This window comes from Lygodium microphyllum, chromosome 25, assembly GCF_053477565.2.
Source record: "Lygodium microphyllum isolate KBCC chromosome 25, Lygodium_microphyllum_v1.1.10, whole genome shotgun sequence".
In the NCBI taxonomy this organism is placed as follows: domain Eukaryota; kingdom Viridiplantae; phylum Streptophyta; class Polypodiopsida; order Schizaeales; family Lygodiaceae; genus Lygodium; species Lygodium microphyllum.
Genome location: NC_141159.1, coordinates 5,843,663 through 5,864,714, shown reverse-complemented (window position 1 = coordinate 5,864,714; position 21,052 = coordinate 5,843,663). Strand labels below are relative to the sequence as shown.

The 21,052-nt window shown below is 44.5% G+C and overlaps 1 protein-coding gene across 6 annotated transcripts in view; it reads left to right on the top strand.

The window, feature by feature from the left end:
• LOC148013868 (uncharacterized) overlaps positions 1-21,052 on the top strand; it is a 273,317-nt gene that overhangs the window by 108,702 nt on the left and 143,563 nt on the right. For all 6 annotated transcript variants that reach the window (XR_015688595.1, XM_087666324.1, XM_087666323.1 and 3 more), the window contains exons 10-11: positions 2,020-2,078; positions 12,676-12,739. Coding sequence is in view for 5 of the 6 variants with exons in the window: in XM_087666324.1 (XP_087522450.1) it covers positions 2,020-2,078; positions 12,676-12,739 (123 nt within the window). In the remaining variant the exon portion in view is untranslated. The remainder of the gene's footprint in view (positions 1-2,019; positions 2,079-12,675; positions 12,740-21,052) is intronic.

Here is a 21,052-nt window from a genome sequence, read left to right as displayed (position 1 = left end):
GCGAGAGCATCCAAGACACCCTCATCCAGAAAATCAGCCAATACTGCAAACGAATTATGGCGACCTGCTTTAGAGGTAGAAGGAAAATCCATTGCCTTGGGAGTGGGGCGGGGATAACGCCGATCCCAGGGTGTAATCACATTACCTTTTGTATCAAACGCCAGCTTAGCAGGTGGGCCCTTGGGACCGTCTGTATAGACTTTCCTTGTAGACTGATTACGGGGGGTAGACGGGGCCATAGTACGCGCAGCATGCTGTGAAGTGAACATTTCTTTCCTGTGCATATACGTGCGCACGGAATCCTGTGAAGCATTAGGCCTAGGATCTGCGAGGCCTGCATCCAACTTTTTACCTTTTTTTTGACGTGCCTTAATCCAATCAGTGCTACGGAAATCCAAACCCAGGATTTGTTGTTTGCCTTTATCTGCGACATTAGGTGGCTGAAGGGCCTCCTGTGCCGGGGCATCAAGCACCATGTCATCCTTAGGCAGCACAACATGCACATCCTCGGACGACGGTTGTCTTTCGGGGCATTCGGCCATAAAATGCCCCAATTTACCACCTGAAAAGCAGTGTCCAGCAAAGTTGCCCCATTTCAAGCGAAAATGCAAAGGATGCATGCCATAACAATTGAGGCAAAGCCATGCAGGCCTTTTCCTGGCCGTATCCCATAACATGCATAAACGGTTTTGATTCATAGCCCTGAGGCTTGGGGGAACCAGCACTGTTCCCACAACTGCCATCGCATCCTTCAACAATGGCCAATAGACCGCTGGACAATTTTCCACTTCCATCCACACCGGGCATTCTCGTTGAAGCAGACGCTGGAAGTCTCCCATAGGGCGCCATGGTACAACATGGACCAAGCGGCGATCAAAGAACAATGGCAACTTGGACAGGAGCTCAGCTTGATGTGTTTCCGATTTCAACAGTACCTCATAAAAGCCGCGAGGTCCAAGGAAGATCTCCTCAACACACTCCCCTTGCAATAAATGGTGCATCCACTGGCGAATATGTGAAAGCACTGGGATCCTCCTCCTCCTCTCTCTCTCTCTCTCTCTCTCAACTTGCATACCCTGAATGGCTCTCTCCTCCAACGCCACCCAAATAGTCTTCTCCCCCATTGCATGGGTATTTTTGCCAAGTGGTGGCCTTCTAATCAGATTTTTCAGCATTTTTCAGTCAATTAATTAATTTTCAAAATTGATTAATCTTGAAAAATCAATTACAACCCTTTTGACCCTTCCCAAAATTAGATTGGCATGAATTAATTAATTAATACTAGTCCCTAGTGTCCCACTGACACTTAACGGCCCATTAACTATCCTAGGGTCAAAATTGATACCAATTGACAACCAAAGCCTAGCTCGTATAACTTGTCACAACTTTTGCCTTTGACATCCATAGAGTCCTCGGGGTCTTTGGCCTATTACCATGAAATAAGTACATGTGCATCGCATGTGCCTTACAACCTTACACATTTGATAATTACGTTAATCAAACGTAACCAACAAAATTAAAGCATTTCACAAATGTCACGTTCTCTTGACATTGAGCCATGTGCTGCGCTACTAGATTTGTGCTAGCACATAGCCGCAATCTCTTAGCATGGGAGTCCAAGCATGAATCCATGACGTCTTAGTTTCCCATACCACTAGAAGATTTCCACTAGTGGGTTTAGAGCTGATACAATATCAGCAATAAGTGTGTCTGCATTAGATCCTAAGTTGTGATATGAGGCGAAAAATTAATAGACTATGATCATTGGTAATAAGGGTTGTTGCAACTTGCAAGTGGTAGCCACACATTCCAATTGCCTTCCTAATAGGTTTACACACATTGTTAAGAGGAATTTCTTATTCTTTTTTTAGTTTGGAAAGCAAGTTATCGTGCATTTTTCTTAGAGAAGATTCTCACTTAATATTAATTATTCTAGTTTAAAACTTACATTTTGGGAGGGGATAACAAACTTTAAGCTGAAGAGAATATGTCTTTGCAATAACTATTTGATTGAAGCAGTTGGAGATCGAAAAAGTTCGTGAATCTATCAATGCTGCATATGATCTCACTATTGATAGGTAGTGTATAAAACTTGAATAAAGCCAATTGTTTGTTCCACTAATGAGTGTCTCCTTGAAACAGATAATAATGATGTGTCTAGCTGTTAGTTTTCTAAACACTAATGAAATGTTGTATCGATTCTTGAAATCTTATATATAACTTAAAACAATTGATTTCAAATTTATGATGTGTGACATTATCCACCCTGCTTAGATAGACTTTGTTGGGGAGAGGAGGATCTTGGATAATTGATCCATCACTTTCAGATCCTCACCAAGAATTGGACCACATGTTCAAGCTACATGAAAAGGAAGAGTGTTGTAAGAGTCATATGCCCCTTTTCAAGAGAAACACTTTTAATAGCATTTTTGGCTAGTGAGAGGCAAACTATGTGTATAGAGGATCCTAATGGTGGTTGTCTAAACCAATGCTAAAACATGAGGATAGAGGGCATGGGCCTCCATAGAACGAAGTGTTTTTGTTTGTGGCTAAAAAAAGGCTAATTATATCCCTTAGAAGGTTTTTACAAAGAAATACGTGTGCTCAATAGTCTAGTTGGAGCTTGCTCAATGTCAAAACAATCAAATGTACAAGTTTTGAAGGTGGTCTAGGGGAAAGAAGCCATGGAGGGGGAATGTATCACCATGAAGAGTTGCATTCCTGCATCTTGAATGAATCAATCCCTTGAATAGCCTATGCGGCATGTTTCTTTATGCCATAATGGAGTTAAAAGCTTAATAAGGCCTACTATAAGAAGATATGATTGGCTCAAGAAGTCTTGTCCAATCCATCATCTCTTAGGCACTTGTCTAAAGGTAAGGCTCCAAGTGCCTTTGCAAGTTTACCCTATTGGGAAGGAGCTGTTAGATGTGTTCTCACACTTTTAGTGATCACTGTTCTTGTATTCTTGATTCTTGAAAACTCTATTCTCCTATAACCAGGAATTTGGGCATGGATCCCAACAAGGTTGTGTAGTAATCTATAGTCACATGTCCAACCTCTTGAGGGCCTTGTGCTATGGACTTGTTAGTTGTCCTATGTCTTGAATCTCTGTTTAGTGTGTTTGGGCCATATAGCGAAAAAGGAGTCTCTATTAACTTTTCTCCTAGCTTGAGCTCAATAAGAGCTCTCACACATGTACTCTGATAAAGCATCCTGCATCACATCTCTTTTTCCTTGAGCAATACACATCCTCTTAGCCACCAATGTACACCCTAGAGGTATCTCCTTCTCCCTACATAGTTCTACCAATAGCGTTCTAGGAATTCTCTCCATTTCTAGAAGGCCATTTCTCCTTCTCAAAGCATCCTTTTTGAAGAACAAACGAATCCCCTTGAGGCTCTCATCCAAACTGTATCCACCCAATTGAGTGAGAATGATGTAGAAACCCAAATGTGTTCAATAGGCTCTTTGAAATCATCATTATAGTACAAGTGACTAGGGAACTTGACACTAGTAGAGAGTCCTCTAACTCTCCTGAGGAGAACCAATTGAATAGGTGAATAATCCAAAGGAGTAGTGCCATGACTAATATCAACTAGGCCACCTTTATCACAGCCCCAATCATCCACATAAGCTATCAATCTTGGAAAAGATTCTAGGTTGTGTTGTCGTGTCTTTCCTAGAGAACTCTAGAGAGTGAGTGGATCTGCCATGGTTCTATAAACTCCATTGTCAACCAAGGATCCTATCTTGTGATTTGGAAGATGAGCTCCACCCAAGCTTCTTCCTCTCCTTTTCTAGTGAGCTTTGTACACCTAACCCCTTTGGCCCTCCATTTCTCCACCATATTGAAATCTAGACCTAATATCCAATGATCAACCTAGGGTTGAGACCAACATATGTAGTCCATTACTATCTCCTAACTTGCTGACCATATACAGCATATACCACAGTGCAATGTGTATGCCATGCAATCTCACATACACCTAGATGGCCATCCATGCGGATAGGATATCTGAAATTCATTGTCTCAGTCCACTACTTTCGTACACAAATGCAAAAAAACCTAAGGTACATTCAAAGTACAAGGAACATACCATTAGGAGGGCTGGATTTTAGTGTGACCATGTGAGATGTGTAAATGCCCCGAACAACATAGCATGCTCAACAATTTATAATATTCACTTGGTTTCAATCCTTCATATTTCAAAAGAATGGTAGGCTGTCCTGCTTGTGCTTTTAGTCTTTTTCTCTCCTGCTGCCTGCGTTTTGTCTTTCTCTCCTGCAGACTGTGTTGCTTGCGTTTTTAGTCTTTCTCTCTCCTCACCTACGTTTTTCTACTGGTTGCAACCTCTTACTGCTGGTCACATCCTCCTCCCACTGGCAACTCACTTCCAGCCCTTCCACTACCCTTCCACCCCTTGAGGCGGACATTGCAGTTCGTGCTTCACACTGCCCTCATACCCCTTGAGGTGGACATTGCGGTTCGTGGTTCATGGTGGCTGACCTCTTCCTTCTTTAGCAAGGCACACTGGTATCCATGGCTTCTTTACCAACAGATGACCAGACTACTGGGTGCTTCTACTGTGGCATCACCGGCCACACCACCAATGCTTGCCGACTTCGACCTTTGCTCCCCACCCCTTCGGAGTATATGCATCTTTCACCAGGCACTCCTTGTGCCATCTCTCCTTTTTGGGCCACAGAGATCGTTTTGCATCGGCTATCAGAGTACTATGCTCAAGGCAATAAGACGCATCCGATGCGCACTAAGTCCTTTCAAGCACATGGAGGATCGATTGGTGCTACGACCTCCTGACGATCACCGCAATGTCAGCGGCAGTCTTCTCCCACTTATTTTCAGGTACAGTGGCTTCCATGACCTACGGATCTGTAGTCCACTCCATCGCAAGACAGTGATTATTTGATGCCGTCTCCTCGTCAGTCTACTCCTTCGAGAGACAGTAGCTGCTCGACTCCTTTCTCTTCTTCGGCTACCCTGTTTGCTCCACTAAGAGACAACGATTGTTGCCCACCTCTTGCACATTCTGAGCTCCACCCTTCCCCACCCTCGACTACTCAGGTTCAAGAGGCTACCTCTGGGCGCTCTTCGACACCCTAGATACCTTCTTCGGCATGACCGGCGGCACTTCCTTCATCATCAGACATTTCGGAGTCTGTGATCCATGAGTTTTTGGATTTCCTATCTACTTCAGAAGGGGATTCAGAGGGGGATGTTATTTCTTTTCCCTCAGAAGAGGCATCTACTTCTTTGACCTCAGTGGGGGCCCCTCCACCTTCCACCTTAGAGAGGGAACCTACTCCACATGAAGTTCTTTACCCATCCTCTACTTTCTTGGGGTGGTTGTCTTCGACCAGTCATCTCTTCCACTAATACATAGGATCTAGAGGGTCTACCTAAATCGGAGCCCTTGGGTCTTCAGCAGTGACTTGGTGGCTAGGCCTTCATATTTCTTCCAGCATGGAGTCACGAAGCTACTGGCTTCTCTCCCGAGGTTGAGTTTCGAGTTCTATAGCTCATCCAGTCTCCTAACTATCTTCAAAGGTCTCCTTTCAGGTGGTATTCTTAGATTATAGGGTGGATCTTCTTCATCACTTGGTTAGCATGGAGCCACCTCTCGAGATCGAGTACGGGCATATCCTTATGGTTCTTGGCACCGCACAAAGTCCGACATTCCTTCTATGCATTGCATGTTTTCTTTATCTTTGTACTAGGGCGCTTGGGGAAGTGAACAATTTCCCCACGAGGGACATTGTACAAGTGGCAGCTGCTCCATGAGCATTCTTCAGTATGTAGCATTGCATCTCCACCTCACTCTTCTCTTGTTTTCCTTTTTGGGCCTGAGAGGGGGTGTTGAGAAACCCTTCACCCTTCATCCACAGTTTGCGTTTTTGCGTTTTTGCGTTTTGCGTTTAGGGTTTGCAGCCCCAAAAAGTGGCACCATCCTAGACTGATTGTGCCTATTTATAGGCCACTCTCTCATTCATTGCTCATGGTTGATTCATTTAGTCTGTGACCTCTTCTCTCCAGCCTCTCCACTACCCTCACACTCCTTCTGGAGGACATTGCGGTTTGTGTGACTGTCTTCATCATCTTCCTTGTGCTACGACACCCTTGTTCCCTTGTTCCCTTGTATCACATTCACTCCATGATTCGGAACTTCATCATTCCACTCATCAGAGTTTCTTCTTTCTTCTCTTCTCTTCTCCATGTTTGCCGAGTTCACTCCGTGTTCCTCCCCGCAAACCCTACTGTCTCATTGGTACATCATCTTTTGACAGCTAGACCTTGACCTTAGACAGTGGTTGAAAAGAAGAGGCCACCTCCTCTTCTCTTCTCACTAATGAAGGCTAGATGAAACAAATTTTCAACCTCTAATGCTTTGACTTGACCTCTGAAAAGTCTAATGAATGCTTCAGTCTATGGTCCTCCAATTGTAGGTGTAGTAGACTATAGCCTCCATAACAAGAGTTTCTTTCAAGGCTCCTCAGTTGTTGTAAGAAGACTCATGACAATCAATTTAATCAATAAGGTTGTGCTTTTGCTACGTGGGTCTATGATCTTGAAGCCACCTTTGGATCTAGCATCTAGGATGAATAATAACATGCTAAGCCATCTTCCTAGGCGAGCTTCAATCTCCTCTTAACCAAATTGAATATTTTATGAGGTGCTTCCCATGGTCAATGCATGACCTATAGAGAATGGCCAACAAGAAATGATGCACCATATGGTCACGAGAAGAACTTGATTGGCAATGACTACTCCCCTTGCTAAAGAAAGCCTTGCAGAGCTCCAACTAAGAGGTTCTAGTTGATGTTCAAGAGAAGAGGTGCCAATTGCTACTTTGAGATACCAAAGGAGAGTGTTTGCTTTCTTATTAGAGGTGGATGGCAGACTCGAGCGAGAAGATCTGGATCAATTAGAGTTCACAAGATGCTTTTGGCTAGGATTAGAGTTATGGCTCAGGGTGGACTTGGTACTTAGACATAGACCATGAGACTTGTATGATAGATGGGTTCAGACATTAGGCATACAGGAGGAGGCCGCTTCAAAGGCTATAGTGGAACCTTGGGAATGGGTATAGAGAGATCTTTTTGCAGGGACATCTCCAGATGTGTTCTTCTTTGTACATACCACTAGGTCGGGGAGAAGGATACAAATGAGTAGGAAGAGTGGTGAGAACTACAACTTAGCATTGGGGTGCCTATCACATATCACAACCTTTCCTTGCAGACTCTTGGAGGAGATTGGAGGATAGTTCTAGACCAAGAAAGATTTCACTCTTCCTTTGGTTACTAGCACATAGGAGTTTGGTAGTTGGTACATGGCTTTGGCAATGGTAGAGACCTCATTCCTTGTGCTAGATGTGGGGAGGATAAGGAGACACAGAGGCATTGCATATAGTATTTCCCAAATGGCTCAAGAGTTTTTGAGGGAAGCCCTTAGCATAGCTTTTCATGGCACTAGAAACTCTGACTATTATGTGGGGGATGGTGGCTTGGATCATAGAGAGAGTTCCAGCTTCTAGATAGGAGGATGCATAGGGGTGTCACGCCTACCTTGTCCCAGGGTAGTGTGCGAGTAGGATTGTCATGTTAGATTTCTCATAGACAATGTGGATTGAATTGTCATAGTTGGGAGCTCATAGCTAGCATCATTGCTTGGTACATATAAACAACCATTTGTATCCACACTATTGATTTTTTGGACATATCTAATGCAAAGACTCTCTCTAGGAATTGGACAAAGATTGTTCATACTCTTCATGGGAGATGGGAGAGGATACAAGTAGAGATGCTTTTTGCAAGACATGCAATTCTAGCATTTCTTTCCTTTCCTAGCATTGACGTGCAAGGATTCAGGCATGGAGTGCAGTGTCAGACTCGTATTTGAGTTTCTGCATCGTGCTCGCCTTCTAACTATTTATTCATTCAAGCCTTGTAATAGACTTCCCCTTGTTACATATTTTTTGTTATGAAAGTCCCTTACATGGCTGCTTTGTACTTGTGATGTGCCTTGGGATATTTTGTTTTGAGAGGTCTTAATTGATAGAAATTTTTCTCTTCTTTGGAGGAAAAAAGGTTCAAGTATGATTGATATTGACTTAGATGCTTTCTTTGAGTACCTAGGGGATCGTATGCTACCATCATTGTATATTTTATTGTATTGATCACCCATGATTTAAGAGAGGGTGTTATCACTATATATTTCATGGTGGTAGGGCATTTTATTAGGGCTTAGGCTGGGCATTAGTTAGGGCAGTACATTTTGATGTGCAATGACATTATCTTTTGGCGGCCTTTCTCATTGTAAGGTGCCTATATGCTGGCCAACTTTTTTTTCTTGAGTTGCTCTCTACGCTCTATATATTTGTGCTCCTCCACTCTCAGTAGTATTAAATTACATTATCTAGAGAGAGGGAGACTGCAGACACTGTTGATGATCACATGTGCTAATAGCTGTATTGTTTGTAATGATCATTCTTACGCATTGAGTTATGGATTCCATTGCAATTTCAATATTCACTCTTTCAGTTATTGTGCTCATCTCTTGCTGCTTGTTATGTTAGTGTTTTCCTGCTTCAGTTGATTTGCACATTCATGTGAAATCTATACTGTCATCTAGTTTCCCTTGTGGCATACATCTTTGCATTGCAAATATGCATCCACTCAGCTATGTATTTGCAGCCTAGATGCCTGGTCTCCTTTTTTCTTCCTTTGGAGTGCAACCAATGATGCCCATTTTAGTCCTCTCCCTCTCTAGAAGGCACTGTTTCCTTATGGCCTCCTCTCTGAAGGAGCTAATCACTTGTAGGTTCTCATCCAAGTCTCTAACTGCGTATCTAGCCAAGAAAGGTCCTAACCCCCAAATGTATGTGATTGATTCTCTAATATTGTCACTCATGCTACAGATGTTCTAGAATCCTGGCTCTGGAGGGGTTTCCTCTGACTCTATCAAAAAGTAGTTGAATTGGTGAATGGTCTGAGAGAGTGGTTCTAGGACCTGTTCACACTAGTTCTAGGACCAAGAAAGATTTCTGATCATGGAGAAAACCCCAGCTCCTGTTGCCTTGTCTCCCTTAGAAAACCAGTGTGAACTTCCGGATTTGCCAAACTTCCTTATGAACCAAAGATCCTATCCTTTGATATGAAATATGAACTCCTCCTAAGCAGCTTGCTCTCCTCCTCTAATGCTCTCTGTGCATCAAGTTCTCATATCAAGGTCTATACTATTGTGAGATCATTGGCCAATGTCCAATGATTGACTGGGGATAAGGACTAACTGAGGGTAGTCCAAAACTATTTTTTCACATTAGCTATTTGGGCTATAAAGGGATAATAGAACAGTAACTGCATGATCCACTCTCACAAAGATTAACATGGCTCTCCGTAGAACCAAGATGCCCCAATCAGGGCCTGAGTCCAGTACTCTCCAACACACATGCACAAATCCTGCCTCAATCTTTGTGGCTCCCATAGCTACTGCCACAGTAAGAGTAGCTCTACCCTAGTAGAAGCTTCCGACAATATCAAGATATCCTCTTTGATGAGAATTTAGTCTATGCAAGTCTTAGCTCAAGGGTTCTTGCTTTGCCTGAAAAATTGTCCAGCAAATACATTCCATGAGAAAATCCTCATGGGGGGACATCTAAATCTTCCAGGCAGCGGAAGTTGGCATGAGGCTGAAGAGAGGTGGCACGAGACTTTTTCTTTTGTTGGGCTCCTGGGGGGGGGGGGGGGGGGGGGTGGTGGCACGACAAGTAGGAGCAGAGGGCTTTTTGTAGGTTGGGGTAACAGACTGCTGCTGGGCTGCCGAATGGGAACTGGAAGGTGGTGGTGGAATAAGAGCAGGAGGCCCAGTGGGTGCTGTTTAGCTCCAGTTTGTAGCAATTATAGGTGGAGAAGTTACTCTACCACGCAAGGTCAATAGGTGATTTCCCTGTAAGGTGAATACACAATATGTTCTGCAAAACCTCAATCAAATGCTGATACATTTCCCAGACTGATTTTTGATCTTCAACATAGCATATCAGCAACGTGGAGGAGCAGCAGGCTGGGGTAAGAGGATGGTGATGGGCAGCTGAATGGAAACTGGAGGTGGTGGTGGAATAAGCTCAGGAAGCCTGGTAGGTGTTGTTGAGCTCCAGTTTGTAGTAATTACAGGTGAAGTTACTCTACCACAAACCTCAAAGGGTGATTTCCCTATAAGATGAATGCACGATATATTGTACAAAAACTCAATCAAATGCTGAATCCATTTCCCAGGCTAATTTTGATCTACTGTGTAGCATTTCAGCATATCAGCAAAGTGTAACTAACAATTTTACTTGGTCAAATACTTTGGGGGTTATAAGTTGAAGAAATTTTTTATTTAATAACCATAATGTCCATAACACTTTAAAAATTTTCAATTGTATTGGGATCACTATCATAATCAATAATGCAACCCATAGTGCTTGAACACAAGCATATCGGACAATTGTATCATGTTATCAGCTTTAATAGTTCTCTATAGTGGAATAGAATGGACAATTTTGTTAAATCATTTACAAAAGTCCAAATAACATCATTTCCTCACTGAGATCTTGGCAATTCCATGAAGACATGATAATTATGTCAGGCCATGGTGCTGAAGGTACACACAATGGTTGCAACCATCCTTGTGTCTTACGCTAATAAATTTTTTGCTTTTTTAAAAGGCTTCAATATCACTTCTTAAAGTAGGCCAATAAAAATATATTTCACATGACTCCACAATAGTCTATGTACCTCGATGACCAGCACATGTAAGTACTGTGTAGTATGCAGTTATTTAAATAACCTTTGTTCTAAAATATCTGTGAATGCACAATCTGATATGATATGGAGGGTGTATGTATCTTTGCTGGATCAGTAAGTATAAACCAGCAAACAGTTACCTCTCAAACAGTGGAGCTAGAATGATCCCACACTGAAAACTTGACAGTTGTCAGTCCCAAATGCTAGTGTCCCTTGTAATATAACTTTTAGTTATGCAAGAGCTCTCCATTTAGAGTACAAAAGCTGATAGTCAGCTAGTCTTGTCTTCCAGAATGTGTTTTGATTCTTAAATACCACTTGGGCCATCACATTTAGTGCATTTGACAATTGACCCTACACCCTAATAAACAAAGATAGAATTAGTCCTTGTTTTGTTCCCAAATCCTTGATGCATGCTCTTCCAATCAGCCCAGCTTTGTCCCCTTGACCTTACCCACTATTCCCTCACAAATAATAGCCTGTTATGTGACAAAATTGATCTAATGTCTCTCTATCAAGCATACATAAAATCAGATACATGTGGCAAAAATGACCTTATTAACATTCAACAATTGCTGCTTCCATACGGATGTTCCAACATGCATTGCAAACTAGAATTTTTTGTTTACCATGCAGAGCCTAGGGTAACACACTGGACACAAATCCAAAAACTCAACTAGTACACTAATCCAAAGAAATCCCTAAGAAGATATAGTGTCAGCTAGCAATGCCTTGGGTCGGGTATTTATAGTCACCAAGCAACCTCTACATATCTGAGTCTGTCTGAACTGAGGGAGTGGACATGCTATGCCCCTTTTGAGCATCAGGCAATGCTCCAGACCTGTGCTTTGCCGAGCCTAGAAGAGCTATGGCCAAGGTTGGCTATATTGAAAAGCCTTAAGATTAAGCTGAAACAACTAAGGTGAGTATGCTAAGTCACACTCCTCCAGCCACTTCATATCTATCTGTGAATATTTCTGAAATATCATTCCATATGGGAACTTTACCTTTAAGTTGCTTTCCATACTGCTGATATCTTTTTTTAGAATTTCATCAAGTTCCTCAAACATCTGGTAGGCATATCTCTAGCACATTACCACGGAAAGGTCTAACAGACCCATGCATTATGAATCCTCTAGTGATCCAGTAGCTTCAGCTTCTGAGCGACATTACTGGTATTTTGTAAGATGTGAAAAGGCCCATAATTTTATATACTCAACTTAGGGGAAAAGGATTTTCCCTCTTACATTTTCTTAAGCCTTGTCCTTTCAAAATTCTCTCCTGCTCACCTCTACACCTAGCCCGTGCACATCAAATATGTCCCTATCTCCAGCCCTTTGGAATCTCCTCTGTTCTTGACTCTGCCTTCACAACTCTATTGTGCACAGATCAGCCTACATGTATGATCTATTACACAATATCTTTTATTTACCTCATTTTTCTTGCTTAGAACCTTGCAGGTACAATCTGCTTTGTTTTAGATTTGATATAAGTAATGTTCAAGATTTTGACAGCAATCAGCTTCATCGTAGAATGTCAGTTGTTCAAGGAAGACACAAAATGAACACTCTTAGGGTCCAGAAATACTCAACTAAAGATTACAGGAAATTCCTGAATGCTTCTTTCTTCTCCCCCAAAATCTTATTTTGGAAAGTGAAAGCAAGAAGTGCATACAAAAACAGGAGCAACAGGGGTGTATGACAATGAGGATGAACGAAACTACACCTGCCACTAAGACTTATTCAAAATCTCTTATTATATCGTGCTCTAAATGGTGCTACACCATACGACCATTTGTACTTGTTGGTTCTCATAATTCATCCATTCTCACCTTTCCTTAACAAAAATCTAACAAAGAGAATCTCTTTTCAGGACCACACAAACTTCTAAAGAGTTGGACAAGCCCGAGGAATGGGATGTTACAACTATTGTGAAGGTGAGAGAAGGGCAGATTTCTAGTCTTCTATCTCCTTGAAAGCAAATTTATAATAAAGTTAATAGGGTATATTGATGTGAATTCACATGTAGATAACATATGTGTTGCAGAAGGCTGCAATAGGTCAACAGAAGTAGATCTCTAGCATGTAAATCTCTAATTTGCAACTTGCAAATGTGAGGCATCATTTTATTGGTACTTTATTTTACCTAATTTGAAATGCTTAGACTATCATGAAAATGCCAATGGTATAGGACATTTGGCTTGTTTGTCATCAAGGCTTCACCAAACAAGCAAGGCCAGGTATATTTAACCATGTTGTTGTATCTATGAATGCTTAGAGGTCATTCAAAATCTATAGTTATTGTAAATGGCTGAACGAGGAATGACATAGGAATCACAACATCTTTATACAAAGAGAGAGAGAGAAAGGCGAGATGATCGAGCGATGGCGACCTGACCCTTTGCGTTGACTCTGTCGAGGCCTGAACGCTTGTGCAATCCTGCTCTGTGTCAGTGCGCACAGAGAGAGAGAGAGAGAGAGAGAGAGAGGTTTTTTTTATGAAAAAAAAAGAGAGAGGGGTTTTTTTGAGGTGCTGTTGAAATCAGAGACACAACATGCTGCTCTCCTGTCTAAACTGCCATTGTTCGTTGATCGCCGTCTGGTCCATGTGGTGCCATGGCGCCCCATGGCAGATTTTCAGTGTCTACTGCAACGTGAATGCCCTATGTGGTTGAAGTTAAAAACTGTCCGGCTGTTTATTGGCCACTGCTAAAAGACGCCATGGCCGCTGTGGGCACTGTTCTGGTCCCCTCAAGCCTAAGGGCCATGAATCGCAACCGCCTGTGTATGTTATGGGACACTGTTCAAAAAAGGCCTGCTTGGTTACGCATTAACTGCTCTGGCATGCATCCTTTACATTTTCGTTTGAAATGGGGCAACTTTGCAGGACATTTCTTTTCATGTGGAAAATTGGGGCATTTTATGGCTGAATGCCCAGAGAAGCACCACACTTTAGATGTCGAGCATGTTGCGCAGCCCATGGAAGATATGGTGTGTGATGCACCATCGCAAGATGCCACCCAGCCACCTAAAGTTTTGAATAAAGGTAAACAACAGGTCTCGGGTTTGGATTCTGGTGGCAATGATTGGGTAGATGTATGCGCAAAAAAAGGCAACAAGCATGTTGTTGGCATGATGGATACTGTGCCTGTTGCCTCACCAGATTCCATGCGTACGTATATGTGCAGGAAAGAAATGATGTCTTCAGAGCACTCTGCTCCTGCTATGGTTTCCTCTGCTCCCCGTCAACAGACAGCTAGGAGAGTGTCTTCAGATGGTCCTAAGGTCCACCCGCTAAGTTGGCTTTTGATACTCGAGGTAATGTCATTACCCCATGGGATTGTCGTTATCCCCACTCCATCCCCAAGTTAGCGGATATGCCATCCACTTCCAAATTTGGTCGTCAGAACTCTTTTGCCGTGTTAACTGATTTCTTGGATGAGGGTGTACTAGACATTCTCGCCGAAAAGGTCTCATCGAGGCAAGTTGTGCCTCGTACCTGATCCTCTTTTGAATCCACATGAAGATAGCTACGTGGAATGTGCGAGGAATTTGTTCTCGCCACAAGCAACATGCCATGTGGACAATATTGCATGAAAATCAGTGGGATGTCTTGTGTGCTGTTGAACACAAGAGTCATAGTGAAGCAGGTAAAGTTGTGGATTGCCATGGTTTTCGTTTGTTCTATGCAGGGACACATGCCAGGCAGTATTCTGGTGTGCTTATGATTGTACATGAAAAATATCAGCCGGTTCTTATCAAGAATGATGTACATGGCCGCTTTGTGGTGATTGAAATTTTATTCGAAGGAGAGATCTTATGGTTACTTGGCCTCTATGCTCCGAATGATCCTCTATCTCGCCGGGAGCTTTGGCATACCTTGCAGAGTTCCTTGTTCCTTGGCAGACGGGGTTTTTTGATGGGGGATTTTAATATGTGCGTTGATTCTTTACAGTCCATATCAAAACATTCGATAATGGATGCGCCGGAAAGACGTACGTGGCAGCAGTTGGCTTTTGCCGTTCTTAAGCAAGATCTCTGGTCTTGGCTGCATCCTTCTTCTACACGGTTTACCTTCCATTCTACCCAGTATGCCACAACATGGTCGCGGTTAGACTGTATATACATCATGCAGGATGATGATTTCCTTCCTGAGATGCTCGAAATGAAAGTGTTACAACAATATGCATTGTCGGATCATTTTCCTCTGCAGCTTGAGCTCCTTGCACAACCAATTGCACCTTTCAAGCAATTTCTGGATAGACTCCCATTGCGTTTCAACTCGTCTTATTTGAAGCATGCAATCTTCCAGGGCTATATGCAACAATTGATTGATCGATTCTTATTGGATTTCTCATCTTAGGGCACTGCTTCCTTTCAACGATTGCTCTCCAATGTGCAGCGGGTTGCTCGCCAGTATGGGATCCATCATGCCTCTCTTTGTCGACGGCGCCGACAAGCAGCCGAGGAACTGCTGGCTTTGGTTCGTTCTTTGCTGGTGGACACTCCCGATGACACATTTCTGCTATCACTGGCAACGCGTCTGGCTAATCTTATTAAAGAGTTTCAGCTGAAATCCTATCAGCAGGTCAAATTGCAACATCTGACGGACACTCTGCAAGACAGTGCTTGTTAGACCCATAAGTTTTTTCGAGCTCTCCATGCCTCTCTTGCTCGAGAGAATATGACGAGGCTCCAGGATGAAGAAGGTCAAATGGTTCTTGATCCGCAGATGATTGTGAATATGTGTAGAAATTATTTCCTCGACCTTCTTGGTTCTACTTCTCCACCTTTAGGCCAAATTACTCATGCCCGTTCAATTTTTTATGATCTGGTCCGCAATCAGGTTCCTCAGGACATGCAATCTACTCTGGAGGCAGATATTTGTGAGTCCGAGGTCATGGATGTTCTGTTACGCTTGCCTAAGGATAAAAGTCCTGGCTGGGATGGTCTTACCAATGAGTTCTTTGAGTTTTTTGCCACCCAGCTCGCGAAACCTTTGACGGCTTTGTTTCAGCGGGTATGGGAAACGGGGATTATGCCTTCCTCTTGGAAAGAAGGTCTTATTAAACTGCTTCCAAAAGTTCCTTCGCCATCCGTGTTGAAACAGTGGCGCCCAATTTCTTTGATGGGTTCTGTGTATAAAATCTTTTCAAAAGTTATGGGCGAATCGTCTCCATAAGCATCTTCCTGCCATTGTGCATCCTCTCCAATATGGTTTTATTAAGGGCAAAAACATTTTGCACAATGTCTTAAATGCGCAACTGGCAATTGATTATGCAAGGCATTCAAATCAGGAGGTCGTACTGGTTCAATTGAACCTAGAAAAGGCTTTTGATTATGTGCACTGGTCTTTCATTGCAGAACTTATGTCTGCTATGGGCTTTGGTGCCCGGATGTCTCGTCTGATCTATACTATTAGTGTTGCAGCATCTTCGCGGGTCATGTTGAATGGAGGCGTTACTAAGCCAATTGTCCTTGCCCGCTCTATCAGACAGGGGTGCCCTTTGAGTCCTCTCTTCTTTGCCCTTGCGACTCATCCGGTTCTTTCGATACTATCTCATATGGCAGCTTCTACTCAGTTGGCTGGATTGTTGCTTCCCTCTGGACAACACTTCATTGGTCAATCCTTGGCTGATGACAGTTTTATGATTCTGCGTGCGGACAAAGATAATCTTCACAAAGCATTAGATGTTTGGGCTCTCTTTGGTCAGGCTTCTGGTCTTCGCATTAACGCCTTGAAATCGGCCATTCTCAGCTGCACGGAGTCGGATTTGCAGTCACTGGACTGGCACGGCATGGTTGTCCCCCGTGGCTCCATTGCCAGGCATCTTGGGTACCCTTTGGGGGTTGATGTTCCCCCAAAGCAACTATTACAGTGGATTTCATAGAAACTGGCGGCTAAGTTTCTGTATTGGAAGTCTCAAGCTTGGCCCTTCCATGTTCGCCTCAAAGTAGCCCAGACAATAATGTTGCCAATGCTTACATATTTCTTGCCATTGCTACCCTGGACTACTACGACACTGAATGATCTTACGAAGTCTATTCATTTCATGTTATGGAAGAAGGATTCCTTGCATGCGGGTATTTCCTGGATTTCTTGGTCGCATGCATGCACCCCAAAACACATGGGTGGAGGGGCTGTTTTGGATGCCCACACTCATATGTTGGCACTCCGCTGGTCTCTTTTTCGCGCCATGTGCTCGGATTGTCATCCTTGGGTCGTCATAGCCCGTTATTTTCTTGAGGATCACGGGCTTCTGCATGGTAATACCCACATCCGCAGTTCATGGTGGCATGTTCTTAATGCAGATTCTCGGTTCTCCAGTTCTTCCTCATCTCTGCTTGCCCATTTGGTGTGTTCCTGGAAATTGGTCCTCCGGAAGTCTCAGTGGCATCCAGCGGAGGATCGTTTAGCACTAATTCGTTTCAATTGGAACTGTTGGCAGTCTCGCGGTTAATTTCATGGGACGGTAAACATAAGCTTCGACCACAATTCAACCGTATGGCACGTTTGGGCTTAACTTCGGTCGCAGATGCTACTCTTGCCAGTCGTAATGTGTTCATGTCGCTTCGTACAACCAGGAGGCTTTTCAAGATCCCTCGTGGATACAGGTATTTATGGGAACAGCTTTTGAGGGTGCTTCAGAGTAGACAACCCTTTCCTGCCCTTGCTACGGATCGTCCCTGGCACGATTGGGACTTTGCAGGTCGGCTGTATTTAGAAAAGGCTTCAGCTAACCAGGTGTATCATCTTCTGATTAAAGATCATCAATGGCTGGTTACTAAAGCTAATATTCTATGGGGATTGCATAAATCCTGGTCATGGTGGAGGGTAACTGTGATGGAGGGTTGGTTAAATAAGACACCATTCAAATATAAGGTCTTTCTTTGGAGGGTAGTGATTGGTGGTCTTCCGCTTGCTTCAGCTCTTTCAAAGCGCCGACTCTCCAATGGCAACTGTTTCTTTTGCACCACCACTGTGGAATCCGCCCGTCATCGTTTTATTTCTTGCCCCCTTGCTCAGAAAATCTGGTCATTCTTGTTAGCCGTCTGGTGAGCGGTGGTTGGTTTCTCGCTTCGCCCGTTTGATTGGGTTTTCGTGCAGCCCAAAAATCCCACACCGACAGAGCCACATATGCAGATCTTGTTTCACTTTCTTCGATATTGAGGCTGTTGGCACAACTGGACCATTCGAAATGCTTTCCTTTTTGATTCGGCTTATAATGTTCAGCGGCATATTGCTAGGCTTAAAGGTTTCTTGTATTGGCAGATAGATCTTCTCCGGCACTCTGACATCCTCTCTCGGGAGGACTTACGCCCCTGGCATATGGCAATTTCCTCCGCGTCTTTGCCATGATTTTGTAACTATTGGGCCCTCTGGTTCTTGTAAACAGTCAGTTTGTACACACGATGGGGTAGAGCCATCGTGTATCTTGTAATTATGAAAACTTTTTCGTAATTAATACAATTACCTTTTACAAAAGAGAGAGAGAGAGAGAGAGAGAGAGAGAGAGAGAGTGACATTGAGTCTTGCCAATGCCAGTCTTGGGAGCTCAAGGAGTTAAGACCTCCAAGCTTTTGGAGAGTGGTGTAAAATTGCAAAAAGAATTGTTATCAAGTTTGTGTTATTACATGGGACATCTTCCTGGTACATTCCTGCTCACGACAGGTCCGCCTCACGCCAAAGAGGTGTTTGCCGCACGATAGGTCTGCCTCACGTCAGAGGAATATTGTCTCACAACAGGTCTAGCATCACGACCGGTCCCTCCCGACAAGTTTGACACCACGACAAGTCTAACATCACGCCAAGTACGTCGCGTTAGGTCCTCACGACAGGTGTGACATCACGCCAGACAGCAGTATGGCTGGCCTGGATTTGGATTTTCTTGACCGGACGGTGGTAGCCCTTGGCCCTGATTCCGATGCAGAGGAGCCGGAAGATATGGTGCCATGCACGGAGGAGTTGCCGCCGAGTTCTGAACAGCCGCCTGCCGGCAAACGCTCCAAGCCTACGCCTGATGAGCCAATGAGTCCTCCAGAACGCTCCTATGCGCAAGTGGCCTCTGATCCGGTGGATTCGCAGGAAATCGATTGGGAGCATTTGCTGGACTTCGCCAATACTCTGCTTGGCGATTATGTCCAGCATAATACCGAATCTTTTTCTGTTGCGGGAACGGATGATGTGCTGGAAGCCACGGTGGACCCCAAATCAGTCTTGCGATCTTTCTCGGTGTTCTATGACCGTGCAGTTATTCTTTTCTTCACTGGCAGGATCCCAATGCTTTCGCATATTCGCCAGTGGCTGCACCATCTATTGCAAGGGGAGTCGGTTGAGGAGATTTTCCTTGGACCTCGCGGGTTTTATGAGGTCCTGCTGAAATCGGAAACGCATCGCGCTGAGCTCTTGTCCAAGTTGCCGCTATTCTTTGATCGCCGCCTGGTTCATGTTGTGCCATGGCGCCCCATGGCCGACTTCTAGCGTCTGCTTCAACGCGAATGCCCGGTGTGGGTAGAGGTGGAAAACTGTCCGGCGGTCTATTGGCCCATGTTGAAGGATGCGATGGCAGTTGTGGGAACAGTGCTGGTTCCCCCAAGCCTCAGGGCGATGAACCGCAACCGTTTATGCATGCTATGGGACACGGCCAGGAAAAGGCCCGCGTGGCTTCGCCTCAATTGTTCGGGCATGCATCCTTTGTATTTTCGCTTAAAATGGGGCAACTTTGCGGGCCACTGCTTTTCATGTGTTAAATTGGGGCATTTCATGGCCGAATGCCCTGAAAAGCATTCGTCTTCGGATGATGCGCAGGTTGTGCTGCCCAAGGACGACATGGTGCTTGATGCCACGCCCCAGGAAGCCCTTCAGTCTCCTCATGTCATGGACAAAGGCAAACAACAGGTCCGAAGTGTGGATTCCCGTCGTACTGAATGGATAGAGGCACGTCCTCAAAAAGGTAAAAAGTTGGATACAGGCTTGGCGGATCCTGGGCCTCCCGCTTCCCAGGATTCCGTGCGCACGTATACGCGCCGGAAAGAAATGGCCACTTCACAGCAGGCTCCGCGTCCTAGGGCCCCGTCGGGCCCCCGCAATCAGTCTCCAAGGAGAGCCTATACCGACGGCCCCAGAGGCCCACCTGCCAAGCTGGCGTTTGATGCCAAAGGAAATGTTATTACACCCTGGGATCGGCGTTATCCCCGCCCCTCTCCCAAGGCAGTGGATTGCCCTTCTACCTCCAACGCAGGTCGCCAGAATTCTTTTGCAGTATTGGCTGATTTTCTGGATGAGGGTGTCCTGGATGCTCTCGCGGAAAAGGTGAAATCGAGGCAGCAGGTGCCTCGTTCCTGACTTCCTTCTTTGAGGATACATGAAGATAGCCACGTGGAATGTGCGAGGCATTTGCTCTCGCCATAAGCAACATGCCATGTGGACCGTCTTGCACGAGAACCAGTGGGATGTATTGTGTGCAGTTGAGCACAAAAGTCACGGTGAAGCAGGAAAAGTGATAGATTGTCATGGATTCCGCCTGTTTTATGCAGGGACCCATGCTACGCACTATTCGGGCGTGCTGATGATTGTCCATGAGAAATATCAGCCTGTCCTTGTTAAAAAAGATGTGCAGGGCCGCTTTCTGGTGATCGAAGTCTTATTTGAAGGCGAGATTTTATGGCTGTTGGGCTTCTATGCTCCGAATGATCCCGCATCCCGGCGGGATCTTTGGTCCACTTTGCAGGGCTCCATGTCACTCGGCCGAAGGGGATTCTTGATGGGAGATTTCAATATGTGTGTCGACTCTTCTCAGTCCACTTCAGGGCATTCGGTAATGGATACGCCGGAAAGCCGGGTGTGGAGTTCTTTTGCTTTGCACGTGCTCAAGCAAGATCTTTGGTCGTGGCTTCACCCTTCTTTTTCAGGGTTTACTTTTCATTCCGCACAATATGCAACTACCTGGTCGCGGCTGGACAGAATGTATATCATGCAGGGCGATGACTTTCTTCCCGACATGCTGGAAATGAAGGTCTTGCGGCAATATGCGTTGTCGGACCAGTTCCCCCTCCAGCTTGAGATGCGGGCACACTCTATTGCACCTTTTGTGCAATTCCTGGATAGGCTCCCTTTACGTTTCAACTCCTCTTATCTGAAGCATTCAGTTTTCCAGGGCTATATGCAGCAGTTGATTGAGAGGTTCTTATTGGACTTCGCCTCTGAGGGCTGGCCTTCATTTGCACGACTGCTCTCTAATGTGCAGCGG